The sequence below is a fragment of the Stegastes partitus genome, unplaced genomic scaffold (assembly GCF_000690725.1).
Source record: "Stegastes partitus isolate 25-593 unplaced genomic scaffold, Stegastes_partitus-1.0.2 Scaffold441, whole genome shotgun sequence".
NCBI lineage: Eukaryota > Metazoa > Chordata > Actinopteri > Pomacentridae > Stegastes > Stegastes partitus.
This window is the reverse complement of record NW_007578172.1, coordinates 285,144-305,698: the sequence shown is the minus strand read 5'-3', so window position 1 is coordinate 305,698 and position 20,555 is coordinate 285,144. Positions and strand designations below refer to the sequence as shown.

At 40.0% G+C, this 20,555-nt stretch overlaps 1 protein-coding gene across 1 annotated transcript in view; it reads left to right on the top strand.

Moving 5' to 3' along the window:
- gask1a (golgi associated kinase 1A) overlaps positions 1–17,050 on the top strand; it is a 54,745-nt gene extending 37,695 nt beyond the window's left edge. Inside the window, exons 4-6 of the mRNA XM_008286204.1 lie at positions 10,713–10,835; positions 13,711–13,814; positions 16,632–17,050. Of these exons, the coding sequence (XP_008284426.1) occupies positions 10,713–10,835; positions 13,711–13,814; positions 16,632–16,836 (432 nt within the window). The 3' untranslated portion in view covers positions 16,837–17,050. The remainder of the gene's footprint in view (positions 1–10,712; positions 10,836–13,710; positions 13,815–16,631) is intronic.
- The last annotated feature ends 3,505 nt before the right edge of the window (positions 17,051–20,555 follow it).

Genomic DNA, 20,555 nt, shown 5'->3' with positions numbered 1-20,555 from the left:
CTGGCTGGTGATGCCTGCCCAGACTGTTGCACCTCCTCCACCAAAGCGAACCCTGGGGACCATGTTAACCTCGGCATATCGCTCACCTTGACTTCTCCAGCAACGCTGACGACCATCATTTCTGTGCAAGGTGACTCGACACTCATCAGCGAACGGGACGGTAGACCACTGCTGCATTGTCCAGGTCACATGGTCTTGTGCCCACTGCAAACGTTCACGGCGGTGTCTTGGTGTCAGTGGAGTCACCTGCAACGGTCGTCTGGCATTCAAGCCAAAGCGGTGGAGTCGGTTGCGAATGGTTTGTCTGGAAACCCTAGTACCCCTCACATCTTGTAAACTGGCCTGCAGCTCTGTGGCACTTGCATAGCGATGTCTGAGTGCATAGGTCCTGAGGTACTGGTCATCGTTGCAGTCGGTCACTCTTGGGGCCCCCCTCCTGGGTCTGTCACAAACTGTACCAGTACTTCTGTGTCTTGATGCAAGTCTGCTGATGACACTTTGAGACACACCAAGTTCACGAGCAACATCAGACTGCCTGCCACCAACTCGAAGGCGTGCTATGGCCAGGTGGCGCTGCTCGTCCGTTAAGTGACGTCGTGTGTTCATGGCTTTTTGAACGATGAACTTGAAATGACTTACTGACAATGTCAGCTTTTTATACCCACAGAATGTTGAAATTGGTGCCACATTGAAAAGGGTTGTCTTTTAGTTTTTTGGTATTGGCCCCAATATGTAAGGCACACTGTACACAGTGAGACCATTACATGGAAAACACAAAATGAGGTGTGTCTGTCACCCCAATACAACGGCCTCCCTGTCCCAGAAATCTCTGAAGTGAAACAAAGACTGTATGTATGAAATCCACTGAGTCTCTCACAATATCCCTAACTTATTGTGAGTAGTGTATGACAGCAATGTTGAGTGGCTGTGTTTGGAGCAGGGCAGCATGGCACAATCACGTTTTCAACTCTGATTTAGCACCTCTCTACAGAGGCAACACTGCAGGAAATCCTGTACGCAGTCGTGGCTGGACAACAAAAATAGCTCAACAAAACCAAATGAGAATTTCCATCATCGCATTCTCACTGTTCTTTAGGAAACAGTCATTTCTTCTGCTACAAATATAGCATTTTGGTTTATCTTTTACTTGTGTTTTTTTTATTTCCACTGTGTGTTATGCTTATGTTTGTTTACTTATGACTTTAAGGGTTACTTTCAGTTTGCCATATCTGGGTATGTTTACATGCACACCACAAAGCAATGACTACAAATACTGTGAGAAAAGCAACAGTCTTGCTGCTTACATCAGAGCTCCCCTCTATAATCCTGTTTACAACACTAGAAATATTACTGTGATTATCCAGAGGAAAGATTGTTTGAGGTTTTGCTTTAAAAAAAAAAAAAGAAAAAAAAGGAGTTGTTTTTGACAGCTTTGATGAGGCTCAGGATGCAAATGATTTCACAGTATAAATGAGGAATCTGTGGGTAATTGTGTACTGGTTCTGTGTGACTGGAATCATGCAAGCTTGTGTACCTAGTTTGTTAGACCCTGAAGGTACAATATGTGAAGATAAATCAATAAACATACACACAGTCATGTTGCCATCGTTTCAGAAGACATAAAGCTGACTTGTGTTCATTTATTTCATAGACTTATCCAAATGTAACTTTGCCATAGCCTTAAATGAAACCTTTATGCTTATATGCAATGGTTTTCATTTTTGGAGCTTCTTTATTTGTTCCTAAACAGATTTATATATCTGCAAATACAAACTGACTTATGCACAATCACAGGTTGTTACTGCTGTATGAAGTAAAAGGGAACCTGAATTGTGTGATGCTGTCTCGTACAGACGTAAGCCCCATTCAGATTAAATTTGAATGATATTTAGTTTTTACACTAATCATTATTAAAAATATATATGTTTAGATTTAACAATAAAAATATTGTTGGGAGCAGTCATGGTGTTAAGTGCTTAGAGCCAGGTAGACAGAGGGTTAACCATCAGTCTAAATGGGGATGGTTACACATTATGAAATGGCAGCAGAAAGCTGAAAGCATCATTACTGGAGGCCAAGCAGTTGGCCTATTTTGAAGGGAACCGCACTAGAACTTTTAATAGATAGCTAACATAGCGATGATGCTATACGCGTTAGCTATGTGCTATGATTCTGGTCTAATGCAAACCAATGGGAGACACCATCATGTGCTACACCAGTGCTTACATCCAGTCTATGGGTCCAGCATGTTGGGTGTGGACGTGGCCAGGACAACCACAGTGGCTGCACAGTCCCGACAGTAAAGCATGTAGGTGGGAGTGTGCTGACGTAGAGCTGTGTGGATATAAAAGGTCGAAGATGACATTCATAAAAAGCACTTACATATACGTTTGTGCACCCAATTTCTACAATGATCCCAAACACATTGTTTTAATAACGCAAAGGTTTCTAAAAAAAAAAAAAAAAGTGAAAACTATGACCTGGCCAAGCATGTCACCAATTTAATAGCACACAGTTGGAGGTAGTGCAACAAAACCCCTCTAGAAAAGAACAGCTGAAAAGAATCATTTGAGATGAATGGTAGTACTTTTATCCACAGATCTCTGACAGACTGGCATCATCCATGCCTAGGAGAATCACTCGTGTTATCAGAAAGAAAGGCAGACATGTAAAACATTAAAAGATAAACAGATGAAATCTCAGTAATGAAGGGTGGGTTCAGGTGTGGAAATGACTCAGCTTGTAACTCAGTATTGTTTTATACTGTACATGAGCACATACAGTGACTGCATTTCTGTCAGGCTGTTTTCCAGCAGATCTATTGTTGTACAACTCACTGCATTGTTAAACATATCACAGTTATTTTCACATTTCACCTCCTCAGTGTTGAGCCTGCTCTGACATACTCCGCTTACACTGCAGAGGCTGCACCCCACTGCTGATTTTACAACCTCCAGTAGTAATTTGGACCTGCTTTGTTCTGTCCGCACACTGAGATGGAATGTGTATCTAACACCCATCTACAGTGTGTGTGGGGTTGAATATGAATAACCCATGAGGCAGCTCTCTCCCCCTCACTGCCAGAAGTCAATCCCTGTAACAGGGCCAAGCTCTAATAGCCTCCTATTGATCTGCTGAGAGCCGATGAGAGTGCCTCTGAACACTTGTTCCTACCTGCTCCCTTAACACCTCCCTTGGCTCTGATAGCAGGGAACCAAACACCAAAGGTGCAGGAGGAGCAGCATGAAGGGCACACACTCACTCACTCATTCACACACATGCACTCAAACACACAATGGAGGTGGAGGACACCCTGGGGAGGATAGGGGGAACTGAGGATAAGGTGACAATTGGAGTGCAGGTTTTAAAAATGAAAGGTACACTGTTCCAGACTGCTACCTAGCTGTTCCTTCTATAGCTGCAAGGAAAAATCGAGCAGAGCTCAGCATGCTCAGCATGTTTGTGATGGACTCAGATTATATTTGGAAATCATTTAACAGTGTGATCATATCAGTCTGAAGCCCTGAAAGCAGCATCCTGCTACAACTGGCCCACCATACCAAAGTGCTGTCTGGAGCAAACAACATGGTGGAGATAAAAGAGGGAAAAGAAATTTAGATGTTAATAGAATAGGGTTAAAGCATTTATCCTATTGGTAGTTTTAATATGCTCTGTGAATTTTATAGTTTATAGTTATATATATAGTTATAGTTTGGCTTGGTCAGTTTCTTAGTTTGTCGATTTCTTGATTCGCCCATATGTCTGTAAGACAAAAGCTTGTAAAATGTCCAAGATGTCATCCTCTGAGAAGCACGAATATCCATAGGGTCATGATTCATTGTCCTGTTTACTTTTACCTGCATCTGTAAGGTCTCAACAAAATGTGGCATTTAAAAATCGTACTGGATAACTTTGTGGTGTGTTAATTGTGATGAATGTGTGACATTAGTTGTCCAACCTAAACCCAAGTCAAGTGAAATATTTTGTTTTCATCATCCAACGTGTCATTTGCAAAGCTAGCGGAGTGGCTGCAGGGATGAATATGTTCGTCGGTCAGTCAGATCACCATTTTGATCCAGACTGAACTTACTACAACTAGATGGATAGCCATGAAATTTAGGATCATATTCATAGGACATCTACAATGATCCTTACCGACTTTACCATTGTGAGGTTGACATTTTTATATTGAAGTATATCAACAACTGTGGCGTCCATAGATTCATGTTCCCAAAAGGAGGAGTTGTAACAACTTTGGTGTGCCCCCTCCCTCAACAAGTTCAAATTTTAATTAGGTTAATACTGCTATCTCCCTGAGTCTCAGCTGTACTTTGTTTTAGTGATAATTAATGAATGTTATCATGCTAACATGACAAACTGAAATAGTGAATATAATTAGCCTACTAAACATCTGCTTGTTAACATTGCCCGAGTATGCTAGCTTAGCATTTAGCTCAAATCCTCGCTGCATCTCAGATCAGTCTTGAACTGCTAGCATGGCTATAGACTCGTAGTCTTGTTTCACGTGCACACTGTCATTTTTCAATATACTTACATTTGACACCTTAACAATAACTTTGCCTGCTTTGTATTATTGTGTTATTGGCTTTGTAAAATAGTTAAGAACTGAGCAAGTGGTTTGAAAGTAGAGGAAAGAGCAGCACCTACACAAAGTCAGATTTCATTAGAATCAAACCTCACAAAAATAAAAGGTTGTACGTGCTGCCCACACTGTTTGACTGACTAGTGAACACTGAGAGGTTCAAAGAAGGAACAGCACAGCCATGAGACAAGAGCAAAGAAAGTTAAACACAGAAGATGCTAATGAAGAACAGAGCAAGTACGCAGATAATGTGAAATAAGGTTTGAACTAGTTCAGAGAATGATGTTAATTAGCCGACTGAACATGCAGAATGCACTCACTCAGTGTATCACTGTGCTGAATATGGAGACTAGCAGTCGAAAATGTATTTCAGCAAATCAGACTCCCCAGATACACTTTACAGTTTGTTCCACTTTAATTTTGTGTTGACTCTGACCGCAGCAGAGCTCCACATGTTGTCTTTCCCTGAGGCTTGATGGTGTTCAGTGGCAGTGTAAGTCAATATTGGCTCAGTCTCCACAAGGCTGCTGGACCAAGCTCAAAATCAGTATACTCCAGTGTGGGAGTGAAATGTGGCAGCAGGGTGAGAAGTCTCCTAAAAGCACCACACAAGTGAGAAGAAACAGTGATGTTGCAGCTTTACTGAACAACGAAACACACAAACCCCTTCTCTGTCTCACTCACACACACACATGGTGTTGACCTGAGGGCACCAGGGTCGTGTGCGTCACACAGTCTTGCACAAGCGTGCTGATGCATACAAAACTCCCATACTACATATACACACAAACTCTTACAAACAACCAATCCCTACAGTCGACCAGAGGACAGATCTCATCAAGGTTGCGTCTGTTTGTTTCTCACTTTGTCAGTCTCTCACTTTAGCACCAGGGAGTAAATCACAAGGTTCTCCCACTGACAAGAGTTTCTCATTATTAATCATTTCACTGACTGCAAAGGGGAAGCTCTCTCTGCAGGTTCTGATTCTCCCCAGCAGACTGCTTGATTTGATACATTTTTACCTACAAGATGATAAAAGATTCAAATGAAATCCCAGGATATTACAAGTGGGTCGTATAATTGTAAATCTGCTATCATTCTTATTGGCAAAAAATGTATTGCCATTGATTTGTAAACCTTAGCCACATTAGCACCACATGAACTTTTCTAATAGATGAAGAACCTTTTGAGGAACTTACTTCCTCTGTCTTTCTCTATAGGAGAAAGGGTCTAAAGAAGTTGCCAGACAGACAGTTTTACTCAAAAGTCCCCATTTGGTACCACTTTCCACAATACAGGAGCTTGCAGCACTTCTAATTGTCATTTTTAAAAGCCTGCAAGATATCCTGCCAAAATCCTAACATAGATGGACTGTCTACAAAATCCAGGCCTTTTATACAACAGAAGACATCCAGTGGGAATGTGAGTGGATGAGCCACAATGAGAAGGTCTGCTTTAAAATTAGGTTAAGGTTGTCTAAGCCTTTTCTTTTTGATACATCACCAGATAAGTTTTCTTTCTTTTTTTTCTTTTTTTTCGGGTATTTAGACTGCAGGAAATACAGAAACAAGTCCGTAGATAACACAGGGCAGAAGGATCCTTTTGTTCCAGGAAAAGTTCAGAACATTAGTGTCTAAAACTACAGAAGTTCTACAGACTTTTGGCGGAAACACAGCTTTAATAAGAAGTCTGTGTGGGAAAGAACCTATGCAATCAGATGATGAAACAAGTTGGGAGTCGACCTCCAAATGATCTAATCCTATGCCAAAAAAATTAATAAATGAAGACATACAACCCAAACTGTCCGTCACAACAATCCATCATGTTACCTCCAAAAATATCTGCAGCAGAACCAGAGACTTGGTGGTGTTGTATTGTGAACACTGTAAAGCGAAGTGAACAGGAATCTAATACGAGCTGTGTTTGTCGACCGATGTGTCAGTAGGATTACAAATCTTCTGAGCAGTTACTTGGGTGGAATTTTCCCAAACCACAGACATGTCCTGAGATGTTCCTAACTCTAACTTAATTTGTATATTCTTGGCAGTGTTTGGACATCAGGACGCCAGACTGAGTTTTTTCCACCAGTAGCACCAGTGCCAGACATCTTATTGGGGGGAGACTCACCACTTAAAGGATCATGAATAGAAATCTACGGAAGAATTACGTAACGCCAGAGATGGCAGTTTTATGACGCATGTTCTGCCTATTCCCCTCACAAAGTCAATCATCAGCTTTATTACAGATGAACTGGCGAACATCCAGCCAAACGTGTTGTTGTGGTGATGCACATGCAATGTCATGACGCTGTGCATGCAAAGTAGAAGTCTGTGTGGAATAATGCTTTATAGGCCTTATTTTGTGGCAAAGTCACCAGACTTTTAAGCAGTTTTCATCAAATATGACTAATGAGTCCATACATGCTATTTTTTATGTTTTGGCAGTCATTGAAATTGCAGTTATGTCTTTCTCCCCATTCATTTAGATAAGGTCCTGGTCTTGTCAACTCAAAACAACTGCCCTAAGGCATTACCAAGATGGTTGCTGGGTGGTGAGACTTCAGTATAAGGACTTTAATGGTGGCTGGCACAAAATTGAGGAGCACCACTTTAATTGGGATGCAATACAACACATATAGGTTTTTAACTGTCATACTTATGAGTGCTTTGGTAATAAACTGTCAATTTACAGACATAAATGGTAAATGGTCTGCACTTATACAGCATCTTTCTGACTTAGTGGCACTCAAAGCGCTTTACAATGTGTTTCTCATTCACCCATTCACACAAACATTCACACACCGATGGCGACAGAGCTGCCATACAAGGTGCCTGCCTGCCATCAGGACAACTTCAGGTTCATTGTCATGCCCAAGGACACTTCGACATTTGCTCTTATATTTTAAAGGAAAAACTCACAAATTGTGTAAGTCTATGAGACATTGTGTGAACTGCTTTGGAGTCAAGGAGTGATAGCTTGACTCCTCTTAGTCCGACTCACAGAACGTATTCTGTGACTATAAACCTACTGCTGGCACTGGTTACTGTCTACATGTTTTCAAAATCCCTCCTGACTACCTGAAACAACAACAACCTCTGGACTGGCCACCTACCACACTTAAAAAATGTCCAGTTCAGTTTTACTGCGGATTGAATCATGCAGTACGACAGCCTTGCCATTTTTAATTGTTAATTTTTAATTTTTAATTGTTTTGTGAATTGGACATTGCAATAGACTGATGACCTGTCCAGGGTGTCCGATGCCTTTACCCTGAGTCAGCTGGGTACAGCCCCCCCACAACCCTAGTGAGGATTAAGCGGATGGATGGATGGATGGATGGATGGATGAATTGCCGTGCTTGCTGATCCTGCCATCACCATCAAAGCATAGCAGCTCAAAATCGGAAATTTCACTTATTTTAACTAACAGATAAGACAAAAAAACAACTTTCCTAATGCTAAACCCCATAAAATATCATATTCTTGGTGTTCATATTTCTATTACTAGAAATAATGGTAAATATCAGGTCAATGAATGCTTAATAAAGATTGCATCTGTTATTTCTGATGAAAAAACTAAGCTTCCCAAAAAGTGAGGGTGTACTTGCACAGGAGAAAAAAAAAAGATTGTTGGAGATGCTGCTGGTCCATCAGTTCCTGGATAGTTTGTGCTCTGTGCTGTTATCGTGCTTTGTGAGGCTTTCACGTTTGAATTTTGTGGTTTGACGGTAAACTAAGCTTTCAGACTAAAAGAAGTACATACAATACTTATGATACATTCCCTTCATTGAAACATATCAGACATGTAAACTATTGCTGTCAGAAGAGTAGGTCTGCCTTATTCAACACAAAAACACAGTCTGTTCATTGTCTGAATTGTCCTCATCAGAAATCAGGTACTGTAGTGGCAACAGAGAGCCCGAATGATGTTTTCTTTTGAATGAATCAGTAGTTTGTTATATTGTGACCAGTGGAAAGCAAGAGTGAGAGTAATTATGGACCTGTTGCAGGTAGATGATGTCCTGCACAAGATGGTCCAAATCCTGCCTTGATAGCGTCACATTCACTCATATTTTGTGGCACCAGTACACCTAGTGCTAAAATTTAGTGGCACTGTCTCTAAAAATGGGGCTGCAAGGTGGCGCAGTTGGTAGCACTGTTGCCTCGTCCCGGTGGGGGCACCGGAATCTTTCTGCGTGGAGTTTGCATGTTCTCCCCGTGCAGCGTGGGTTCTCTCCGAGTTCTCCGGCTTCCTCCCACACAGTCCAAAAACATGTTGAGGTTAATTGGTGATTCTAAATTATCCGTAGGTGTGACTGTGGGTGTGCTTGGTTGTCTGTCTCTGGGTGTGGCCCTGCGATGGATTGGCGACCTGTCCAGGGTGTCCCCTGCCTTCGCCCTGGGTCGGCTGGGATGGGCTCCAGCCCCCCCGCGACCTTAGTGAGGATTGAGCGGTGTATAGATAATGGATGGATGTCTCTAAAAATGATCACAAAAAGTGACTAAATGGTTGCAGTCTGGAACTTTGGCAAAATTTCCTTTCTGATGAGCCAGGCTATAAATTGTCGTTGTAAAATCTCAGTTTAGCCCTCATCACTGCTTCTCTTGCCTTCAATGTGATCTCACATGAACACAGATACTGAATGTCTGTTTTTATACTGATAACCGCATAAGATTATCTGTCAGACAGGGCGCCAGAAGCAGATCACTGATTGGAGGGATGAGCCAACACCAGCTGCTTTTCCACAAGATTTGCAGTGGAAATCAGTGAGCACTCATCAAAAGCTGAAAGTCTGCTTCTGCCTCATAACCATTTGTCTGATCTTTGTTCCAAATCATTTTGTCTAAAAAAAAAGGGCCACGTGTTTGGTTTGAGGAAGTGACAGTGATTGCAGGGATTGTTCAAGACAAAGAAATGCGCTTAAATACATTTATATGAATCTAGCAACAACAACAAAAACAACAGTATTATGATCACATTGTTTGACAGTGTGGAAGTCTGTGTAGGTTGTGTTAATATTTGTCCTGGGGCTACACTTACAATTGCAATTATTTTCATTGCCAAACAAGTTATTTGCATCTTTTAAGGAAAAAGCCCAGCGTGTGATTCCACAGAAGGATGCAGGCTGTTCAGGATGAATTATTAACAGTAATGAGTTAATTTGTTCTTTCTTGCATCTTTCACATTGTCAGTTAGCTTTAACCATTTGATAAACGTGCGACATTTTTTCACAGTTCTTATTCTCAAAGGATCCTTTAAGGATGTCGATGATTTTTTTCGTTTTTGGCACAGGTTTTGTTGATGGAAGTAACACTGCCTCCCCTACAAAAAGCCTCTGTTGACCCAAAGAGACAAAACTGGGGGAACAAAGTCTGCAAAAGTAGCGTTTACATAATTTATCCGCTTAAAAGTACTGTATGGCTTTGTGTTAACACCTCCAGCAGTGCTACCTCATAATGTCACTGCTAACTAGCTTCTTGAGCCTTTGTGGTATTTCAAACTTTATATCATTTTTCAAACTGTCCTCTGTGCTTTCACTACATTCTAGTTATTCTTTTCATGTTATTATCATGATTATGTATTTCTGTTAGAGCCAGTACAATCTACTCAAACCTCAACTGGTCCAAAATGTTACAGTAAAACTCACCACATCCTAAAAATAATCCACTAAACAGCTTCATGGTTACCTGCACATTTTAGAACTGGTTTTAATATCGACATGTTGACTTTTGGAGTTGACCCCGATTACATCACTGGCATGTTAATTGCTTACGAACCTTGAATGCAGCCTGAAAACCCTCCAGCAGAGATCTTGTAGCAGGTCCTATGTCCAGGTTAAAAACAAGAAAATAGGCTTTTGGAAACCAACCAGAGACCAAGGAGACTAACTCTGCTCCTTTAAAAAAAATCAATTAAAAATGCTCTTGTCTCAAATTTATTGTTTACATTTTTACTTTGTGTTTTAGTATAATTGTGTTTTCTATAGCATTACATTTGTTTTCATTGTAAAGCTCTTTGTAGCTTGATTTTTTTGGTGCTCTAAATAAGTTATTATTATTAGTATGATAACTACTTTCATTAACTATTTGTTCTTTGTCTGTTTTTGTAGATAAACGACCGTCTTGACAGGTACTGCTGTGGTTTCACACCTGATCCGACAGAACTCTGTGTGGAGAACCTGCTGCGAGCCAAATGCGGCCACACCAAGGACCTAATGCTGGTTCACATCCTGGTACGTATCCCAACCAGTGCTAATCCTATTTGATCCTATTTGATCCCGTCAGACAGGAAACTCAAAATGTTCCTCTGTGTGCTGTGATTATTATCATTTGTCTTGAGACAGTAAAAGGTAAAGATGAATCCATTATCCTCAGTCGAGACAACAGCTTCACTGATGTGTGTTTTGACGGATGTGTGGATAAAAAGAAAACGCTTTGTCTCCTGCCATGCCAAATTGTTGTTTAATATCAAAGTCTGTTTCCTGTTGTTGTTAGATTGTTATTCATTATATCAGCAGGAATGAAGAAAATAAAATCCACCTCGGCTACCCTGTGGTTTTTTTTTGTTGCTCAACATTTTTTATGCCTGTCATTCTTCCATAGCAACACCAGAGCATGGATCCATATTCATGTGATACAACAGGAGTGCGTATTAAACTCTCAGCAGTGTCTAGCCAGCAAAGAAGCTCTCAGGCAGGCAGATGGTTCTGAGCAGGAGCTGATTATTGTGCAAGTGCTTTATGTTATTTCTCACAGTTTGTAAGAACAAATAAAGCCTGTTAGTGACAAAACCACAGGAGCAGCCTTTTATGTGCTGTTCAGCTGCTGTCAAAGGTCTCCCAGTATCACTTGGCTGCTCAGATCTTAGAGAACACATCATTTTTGGTTGTTTTTGTGCTATGACGTGAGGCTGATATTTGAATAATATTGTGAAGTATGAAAAGTCTAAATCACCAACATTGTGATTTAAACATTTCACAGCCATTGCAGTAGAGGCACAAGTATTACCAACCACTTAAAAAGTTTAATTTTATTTATGTGTAGTCCTTGACTGTAGCTGGAGCATATTTAATTCACATGTGAAAAATGTATTAAAATTTATAAACATACTAAAGTTGAAAAATTGCAAAAAATGAATTAGAAAATGCAAAAAGGCAGCAGACTGTGTATGTACACAGATTTCTAAGTGATTACATACACTAAGCATGTGATTTCAGCGTCCACTGTAGCTTCTGTTCCACTGGGGAGATGAAAAACAGCAGCAGACAAAGAACACTGTGGAGCAACAAACAAACTGCAATCCTAACAAACACATTTACTCAAGGTTATCATGTTTTCTACGTCCCTTTCTATGGTCTGAGCTCCTTTACGTTGTTGCTGAGCAGGTAGCGTATTGCTTGAGAGGAGGTTGATGAGAGCTGTGAGACTCAACCAAAACAGTAAGAACAATTCCGTACAAAGTCGACCAGACATCTGCAACTTTAAGAACTGCTGCTGTTAGGACGAGTAGAATGGATCTTTATATTGGCTTCCTTGTGTCAAAGGGCAGATTTTAAAGCTGGAGTGTGGGACTTTTACGTATACATGACTCTCTATTACATTCAAGCTCGTACCAAACAAGTTTCCACAATGCTTATTAAATCTATCAGTGCCAGTAGATCTCCCTGTATTTTAAAGTGCAGCAGAGTTTTAAATCTGATTTCTGTAGCGATATATTCCAGTGGTGGCGTATTGGTAATGGTGAGTTTTATGTCAACCAGCAACTATTGCCAAAGCTGAAGAGGAGAGAAACTGTAGCAGTAGTGCCAGACTAGGCTGCCGCAACTAGGAATATGATGGAACCTACAGCCTAAAACCTTAACAAGCACCCAAGACAGAAAGGTTTCTAAAGCTCCCGATGAAAAAAGAAACTAGCCATTCAGAGGAAGGAGTATAGTCTTTAAAAAGAAAGCAAGCAAGGCATTAATCTTAGGTACACTTTGCTATGTTTGTGTAAGTACTCTCACTGCCAGAAGGGGGAAACAAAAGTTCTGCCCTGCAGGTTCAAAACTACAGCACTGAATGGTTTCATTCCAAAGTATATATCTGACCTGATGTTCTGCTATAAAACCATCCAGGTGGACCAGGAAGGTGTCCTTGCTGTCACAGGAGTCCAAACTAAACATGGACAGTATGTTTTTCTGCTCCACATATCTGGAATAAAGACCCAGAAACTTGAGTTCTGCGCCAACTTTCAGTTCTACAAGCTAGCTTTAGGACGACTTTACTTTTTTCATACTGTCCTTGTTTTTATTCCCTTGATTAATTTTTTTTTTTCAGTTTTTTAATTTTTTTAAAATTTTTTTTGTCTTTTTCTATTGTGTCTTTGTGTAGCCTTGCGATACAAAGTACAGATACGCTTCACACTGGACTTACATTGGACTCTGTGTCAGCAGTGCAGTTAAATGCCGCACAAAACAAACTATTTAAACATATTAGATCACTGAAAATTATACCCAAAAGAGCAAAAGAGGTAAAATAGAGCTTCGTGGTTATGCTACGATGACATATTACATATACAGATATGTTGAGCATACTGTATGTCCATCCATCCATCCATTATCAATACACTGCTTTATCCAGTGTAGGGTCTTTGGTGATGCTACACTTTGACTGCACTGTAACTTGAAAACGATGCAAGATAGACACATTGTTTGTATGGGAAACCATATGTAGGCTTCCCACTGGGGATGTAACATTCGACCTTGGGTGATAGTTCAAGGTCAAACTCAAGGTCGGAAAATGTTGATATTGCCATTATATTTTAAATAGCATGTCATGTATACATTGGTAGTACCTCTTTAACCTTGGGCAATCAGCCAGCCATGACTAGTGAATGAAAACACCTATTTTGTAGTAAGTTAATACAGATTAATGGTTTACTTGGACTCACTGCAATCATGGCCAGCAGAGGCAGCTTTATCCCTCTACTGAGCGCCCTCTATATTTAGTCCCTGTTAAATTCACTTTATTTCTGAAAAAAGATCAGTGAAAAAATAAAAAAGAACAAATGTTTTGCAGTGTCACCTGTGTTTCCTTCTGACAGTTTGTGTCTGTGTTTGTGTTCAGGTGAGGAAGGCAGATCCCTCCAGACTGGTGTTCATTGACAATGCTGGCAGACCGCAGCAGTCCAGTGACAACCTCAACTTCAGGCTGGTTGAGGGCATTGATGAGTGAGTACACAGCGCTAGCTACATCAGAGCAAGAGAATGCAAATTAGATTTTTTTTTCTCTTTCAATTGTTTGTTGTTGTTGTTGTTGTTGTCATTGTTTTCCTTCATTCAAGCAGCGAGGCTCAACAAATTACACGGCACAGATTCAGAAACTCATTTTAGCTCACAGCGGGCAGAAACACTGACGTAAGGAAATGTTTCAGAAGAAAAACACATCTAACAACATATTTCCCTGGTGAACAGCTTTCAAATCAGCAGCACAGAAACGTCCACTGGAAGCTTGTTAGGATTTTGTTACAATGTCTGTCTGATTAGATTAGTGTGCTTTCAATTAGCCCGCTATTCAATATGCTGAATGAATCAGGTCTGATAGAAATTCCCCATTGTCTGTCACTTAGGATTACTAAGCTGTTCCATAAAGTTCTCTTAAATGTCTTAAGTCTGGATTTGCGGCTGAATGAAAATAGAATGTTAAAGTCTCATATTATTTCACATCACTGAAGATTATGGAGGTAAATAAAAGGAAAAGTTGTTGTTTCTTAGGGGTCTAGAATGATCAGGTGCACCAGGTTTGCTTTAATTTACTTTAGAGCTTGACTGGAGTCCACTTGTAGCAAAATGAATGAACTGGACAGAGATCCAAAATTTGATTCACACTGAATGTCAGGGAAAAAAATGGCTTTTTCTTGGTTGTCTGAAACAGCCTGTATGTGATTTGGGGGCAAATGTTCTGAGTAAATCCAAAGGACGTCATATCATTGCTCGCTCTTACGTGCATTGCCTCAGTGCTGCTCTTCCCCCTGCAGTGCCAACTGTGTGCAACGCCTGCTAATGTTAGCTTAGAGCCTGCTTACGTCCACAAATGAACAAGTCCCTACACAAACCTTACATCAACACAAACAACTGAAGCCCATCAAGCCAAACAATATCATGAGCAACATTAGGACAAAACCAGGGTCAACATTAGCAGAACATGCGATTCATAGAGGTTGTTGTCAAACTACAGTATACCCAGATATATGTTCCTTTTCATGTTAGAATCTACATAGTTTATATTGTGACTTACATATCAGTGTGACTTCAGTTCACCTCATCCATCCATCTGTTGGATCATGTTCAGTGTCATGTATGTCATGTCACTGCTTTGGCCAGTGCCAAGGATGCTTGCTTGTACCACCCAGTTCCTACTTTCCATGTCTGCAAGGGTATGAATAACGTAAATTCATCATCCACATGTGGACTGTTGCATAGGGTCCAAAATTTAGAAACCTGTGAATTGTGTGCACCGCAAGCTGGAAAAAAAAAATAGTACTCAAAACAAATGCTTGTTTTGAGGAAAGACTGTACAAGGACATTCTCTGTCATCGACTCATTTATCTTTAAAAGACTTCAAATTAACTTTGACACTTGGGACATGCTTTGACTTGTACATATGTTCCATTGACAGTACCCATGCACAGTAGGAAATTCTAATGTCTCTAGAAATTTCTGTTATGTCTGCACAATGGAGAGGACTAGAATTTGAAGTTGAAAAAAATACCAGCATCTTCTTATTTTTTCCAATTCTGTTGAAGAGGCTGAAGCATGGCAATGTCAGTCTGTTACCGTGGCAGCGAGTTCATGCTGCACCGCTTCCAGTTATCTGGACAAGAATGGCAACATAAAGTAATCATGAAACAATAGGCTTTTAATACGCATGTCAGTCTTTTCTCAAAATAGTTGTTTTTTAGCTGATTTCCAGACGCCCACTTTTGTTTGTCATTTAGTTATTTATTTAGTTAATTTGTTTGTTGTTTTTTGTTTTTCACCTCATGTTTTTAGACAAATCTTAGCTTCAGGTTGGCACAGCCACCAAAATAAAAGGGAATTTAATTTATTTCTTTTCATTTCTTTAATTTGTTTATTTATTTTTCTTTTACCAAACTAATATCACTGATAATAAATATCCAATTTAAATTACAGACAAGATATTTCATTACAATAAATCAAAGAATGGGTAACAAAACAAATGGAAGAAAACAAATTTAGGTGTAAGTAGTAGCTAATCCAAATTTTAAAAAAAGAGCAAGGAGTGAAAAAATGAGCAGAAAGTCTTTACTAAATGCCGACATAAATCGGGTGAGCTATTGTCTTTAATAAAGACAATGTGTTTCTTCTTTTGTGTAGATGAAAAACTGCATCCAAAGTTGATACTTTTTGGTATTTTACTTGATAATTATTGATCCTTTCAAATAAAGATTCACTTATTGATTATAACCCTCCAGATTTTGTCTGGCTCTTCTGGTGTCACAGACCAAACCTTAGAGCACCAATAAAGGCTTCTGGAGCAGGTCCAGATGATTGTTTGGGTAGACCTGGTGGCAGGAGGAAATCCTTTCCTCTAGCACCATCTCACTCCCATCAAATCTCAACGTGTACTTGTACATTCTAAATATACAACTTTAATGTGTGGATTGCCTTAAAATGTAAATGCATTACAACAGAGTGAATCCTTTTTTATTTTTGATAATCCACAGGCTTTCTTCTCGTGCCACCCTCAGGCCAAACTGTCAGTCTTCAGAGGCCTCCAAGCTTTTATTCTGGCAGCATGCTCAGGGCAAATTTTACACCTTTCATAGCAAAGCACTTTCTCATTTTAAAATGTTGTGTACAAATCACGCTTTTATCCCTGCCGCTGGAAAGGCTCTGAGAAAAACTACACTTGATTTTCTTTCTTTTTTTTCCCTCCTATATGTTCATGTGTAACGAACATTACAGCCTCTGGTAAACTGGGTTTACACATTAACACGTCAAATCCAATGCTGTTTGTCTCATTAGGTTTCCAGAGAAAGCCGTGTCAGTGCTTCACTCAGGCTGTCTGGAAAATCTTCTTCTACGCTCCCTTTACACTGACAGGGAGTTCTGGGACAGCCTTGGCGGGGCCAGCGGTCTCAGGCCGCTCATCCATGTGGTGCAGCAGAGAGGGAGCATTCTCCTCCAGCACATCAGAGACAAAAAACTCAGACTCAAGAGGGACCTGTGACAGAACTGGAAAGGCCAAGCTGGAGTAGAAAATAAGCTGCAGGTTGGAAAGCTGAAGATGACATTTGCTCAGTGTGATCAAAAAGACACTCTGAAGGAACAGTAGCCGTCAGAAATTAAATTCAAAAGTTAATTCAAAAGCTCGTCACGTCAAGATGGAATCACAAAAGTTTTCCAATTATGCATTCAAAACTAGTGGCAAAGTCATTTACAAGTTTTTTTGTTTTTTTTTTTTATATATATATACTTTTCTTTCTGAAAGTCCAGAGGTCATGTAGTTAAATATGTATGTGAGAATCTGTGTGAATGGATTAACAAATCAAGAAAACAGACTTAAGAACCGCACAGGTAGACAAATAAACCACAGGCACAGACTAAACTGCACCCAGACAGTGTGCAAACTGTAAAAGAGCAGAATCTGCCACCAGCTGAAGTAAGTAATGAGTTTATCAGTCTGTTCGCTCACTTTATTTATCTGTATGTTCAGTTTATTTACATTTACATCTTGTTCAACTACATGACTCCTGGTGGGATCCATGCACATGACATGGACGGCCAGTGTTTTGTAAACTTCATCAGCATCTGAACTGACCAATGTTTCTATCTGAAGGTGCCGTATGTTTTAATGCTATTGGTTCTACAGCTCACCAGCTAAATGCTGCCACCTGAAATTCAGATTTGGTTGTTCCACTGGTGGATGTACCTGACAGATCAGATTTAAATGTAACCATGTAAAACCCAAATATTGAAGAACTGATCAAAAATCTTTCAGATGCTGTTGTGCAAATTTGCAGGTTTTTTTTTTTTTACATTTTGGTAGGTTTTGGAGGAAATTGTGTAATATTGCAGCATTAGTCCTCGTTGGGAGTGCAATTTCTGTATTTGTATTCTCATTGTCCGAACAAATATACAGAACAACTAAGGGTTCATTTGCAGGGTGTGTGGCTGATGTAGCTCCAGTCAGGTCAGTGAAACCTTCCCATCTTACCATCACAGCATTGTCTATTGTCAGTGTAGCAGCTTCGGCCAGTTTTCATTCATTGTGCATCAGCTCTGCAAACAAAATCAAACATAAACTTCAAGGAAACACATGTGTCAGTGTGTTCATCCCTTTGGAAAAAAGCAAAATATACACAGGCTCACATGTTCGAAAAGCCTAATTCAGCCGAACAGTTTGATCATTTGCACCATATGAAACACCCCTGTAGCTCTGTCTGTTGTTCACAATGCTTGTCAGTCCAAACAGCATCATGTTTTTCATTTAAGCCTTCCATCTGCACTCACTAGCATCTCACCAAATGTCCTCTCACAGTAGGGAAATGTGAGACAAATTATACCCCCATTTCCTCCACAACAGCAGGTGCAAATTCGAGTTTTTTTTCCAAGCATTTTACTGGGAAAAAAACAGTTTTTCTCTCTATTTTAATATTTTTACAGAGAGCTACCAGCAGGAGATTGAGTGATTGATTTGGATGTCTGTTCATATGAGATAAGCTTTTATTCGACGGATTAAAAATGGCCGTCAGCAAATAGCTTCTGGACTGGATTCTGGAAGTCTTCCATAATATATATATGTGTGTGTGTGTGTGTGTGTGAGTGTGTGTGTGTGTGTGTGTATGAAACTTTTTTTCTTTTTTACTTTTTTATACATTTTCAAAGGGTCTGTCCTTCAACATTGTTGAAATGCGCAGCAGTTACAGTTTTAAAAGATGAAAGAAAAGGAACGAAAGTTGGATGAAAATCAAGTGTCATTAGGGAAGGAATAGAGCTCAGGCTTTTCTGTCTAAACGACACATTTCTTAAGCTGAACTGTCACAAAACATTCTTTTGGTATTTGGGTCTTGTGAAAAGCAGGGTGCTATCACTTGAAGCTGTTTTATTCCTTACCCGTTTTGAATTAACATTCCAGTCATATTGGTAGTTCATGGATTAATGACATTTTCTATGGCTCCCTCTTTCATCACTGAATAAATGGCTCTAATGAGAAATGGTTCAAATGTGTGATCATCTCTTTATCCTCACTTGATCTCTTTTACATTAAATGTTTTCCCTTTTTTTTTTTTTCCATTTATCAAACCAGCAGCAGTGTGCTGGTTTTTGCTCATTTTTGCTCCAGTTTATTAAGCCCCATCTGGATTATACCATATTTAATGCATTCACATATACATAGTAAAGCTTTTATACTGTGCTGCTAAAGGACAGTGGTCCAAAATAGCAGGATTCTGTGTGAAAAGACAGACGCTAAAATGGGATGGAATGTTAGAAATGTAGGGGAATGAAAAGAATAACAGGATTGGGATTTAAAATATAAAGAAACAGATTAATTGGATGTGATGAAATGTGATGCCAGGCTTCAAGTACCCCAAAAAAGAAAAGGACACCAAACCCATTTAATAAACCCACCTAGAAATAGAGGTTTTAGAGAAATAGTGACAGAAACAGTGATGTCCCTCTACTGCATCACCACCCATCTAAGGATTTTAAGCTCACAATAAAAATAACCTGCATTGTTTATCATGCGCTTTACAATTTATCTCTCATTCATCCATTCACATAGATGCAAGGTGCCATACAAGAACTAGGGTCCACTGCCTTTGTCACAGCAAGTGTGGACTTGTAAGTCTCCAACCACTTATTAAATAGAAGAGTCACTCTACATGCTTAGTCTAGACACTACATTAAACAGTTTTCTCCAGAACTGGGAAATACATTCTGGTTAGAACATACCAGTATTTTCATTTTCAACATACCACTAGCATTGCTCTCGAGATGGCCATGCAGGCAAGGCCAACACTATTCAATAGGACTCCACTTATTCCCTCCTCAACCCACTGAATGCTACCAGGGCAGGATGGCCTACAGCTTGAGGCTGACATTGGTGATTAATGGCAGCAAATGTTTCCCCCCTAGTTCTAATGCTAGAGCCCACAGATTCTTGTTAATTACTGTTTAAAAAGGCCGCAAAACTGAAAGGGTGTGCTTCATAGGTGATGCAGAGACTGGAGTTTATCACATGGTAATGCAGCAGTGCAGCTGGACTTGACTGCCTCAACAGACAGACTCACAGACTCTAGAAACCGTTCTCTAAAGTAGCAGAGGGTTTCCTAAAACTGATGACAACAGAACCTCAGTGGTCGCTCCAGCCCCATGTATGAAGACTTAAGATTGTAAACCTATATCAGCTTCTGTCCATCTTTTCAAGGATTAGACATTAAATATTCGTACACTGAGCTCAGCACTGGTAATTAATTTATTCTTTACATGCCATATGAGCGGTATCTCACTGGAAATGTTTAAACAGGCTGCAGTAGAAGCTGCTTCTTCATTGTATATATCGTACACTTACTTCTGCTCCTCTAAACTCAGTGTCCAAGTGTGTTCTGGTGTTGTGATCATTTAAACAAATGCATCTCAGAAACAAGTTGTGGTGTACGGCACTCTGTGGGAACATCTTAACCTTGTTCCTGTTTGAGGTGACCTACATTAAATGAACGTACGCCTCTCATGTATGCTTAAAAAACAAACATGTAAATGCATTTTTACGTGAGACACTGAGAGAGAGAGCCAAGGAGACGAAGGGTGAAAGACGACAAACATAAACGGCCAGCCACTCATGACTCATCCATAAAAGCCATCATCATGGAGCAGTATGGTGAAGGTCATTATCTGGTGCAGCACAAAAAGAATGGGCTATTAGAGGAGGCAGAGGCGAGCCACAGG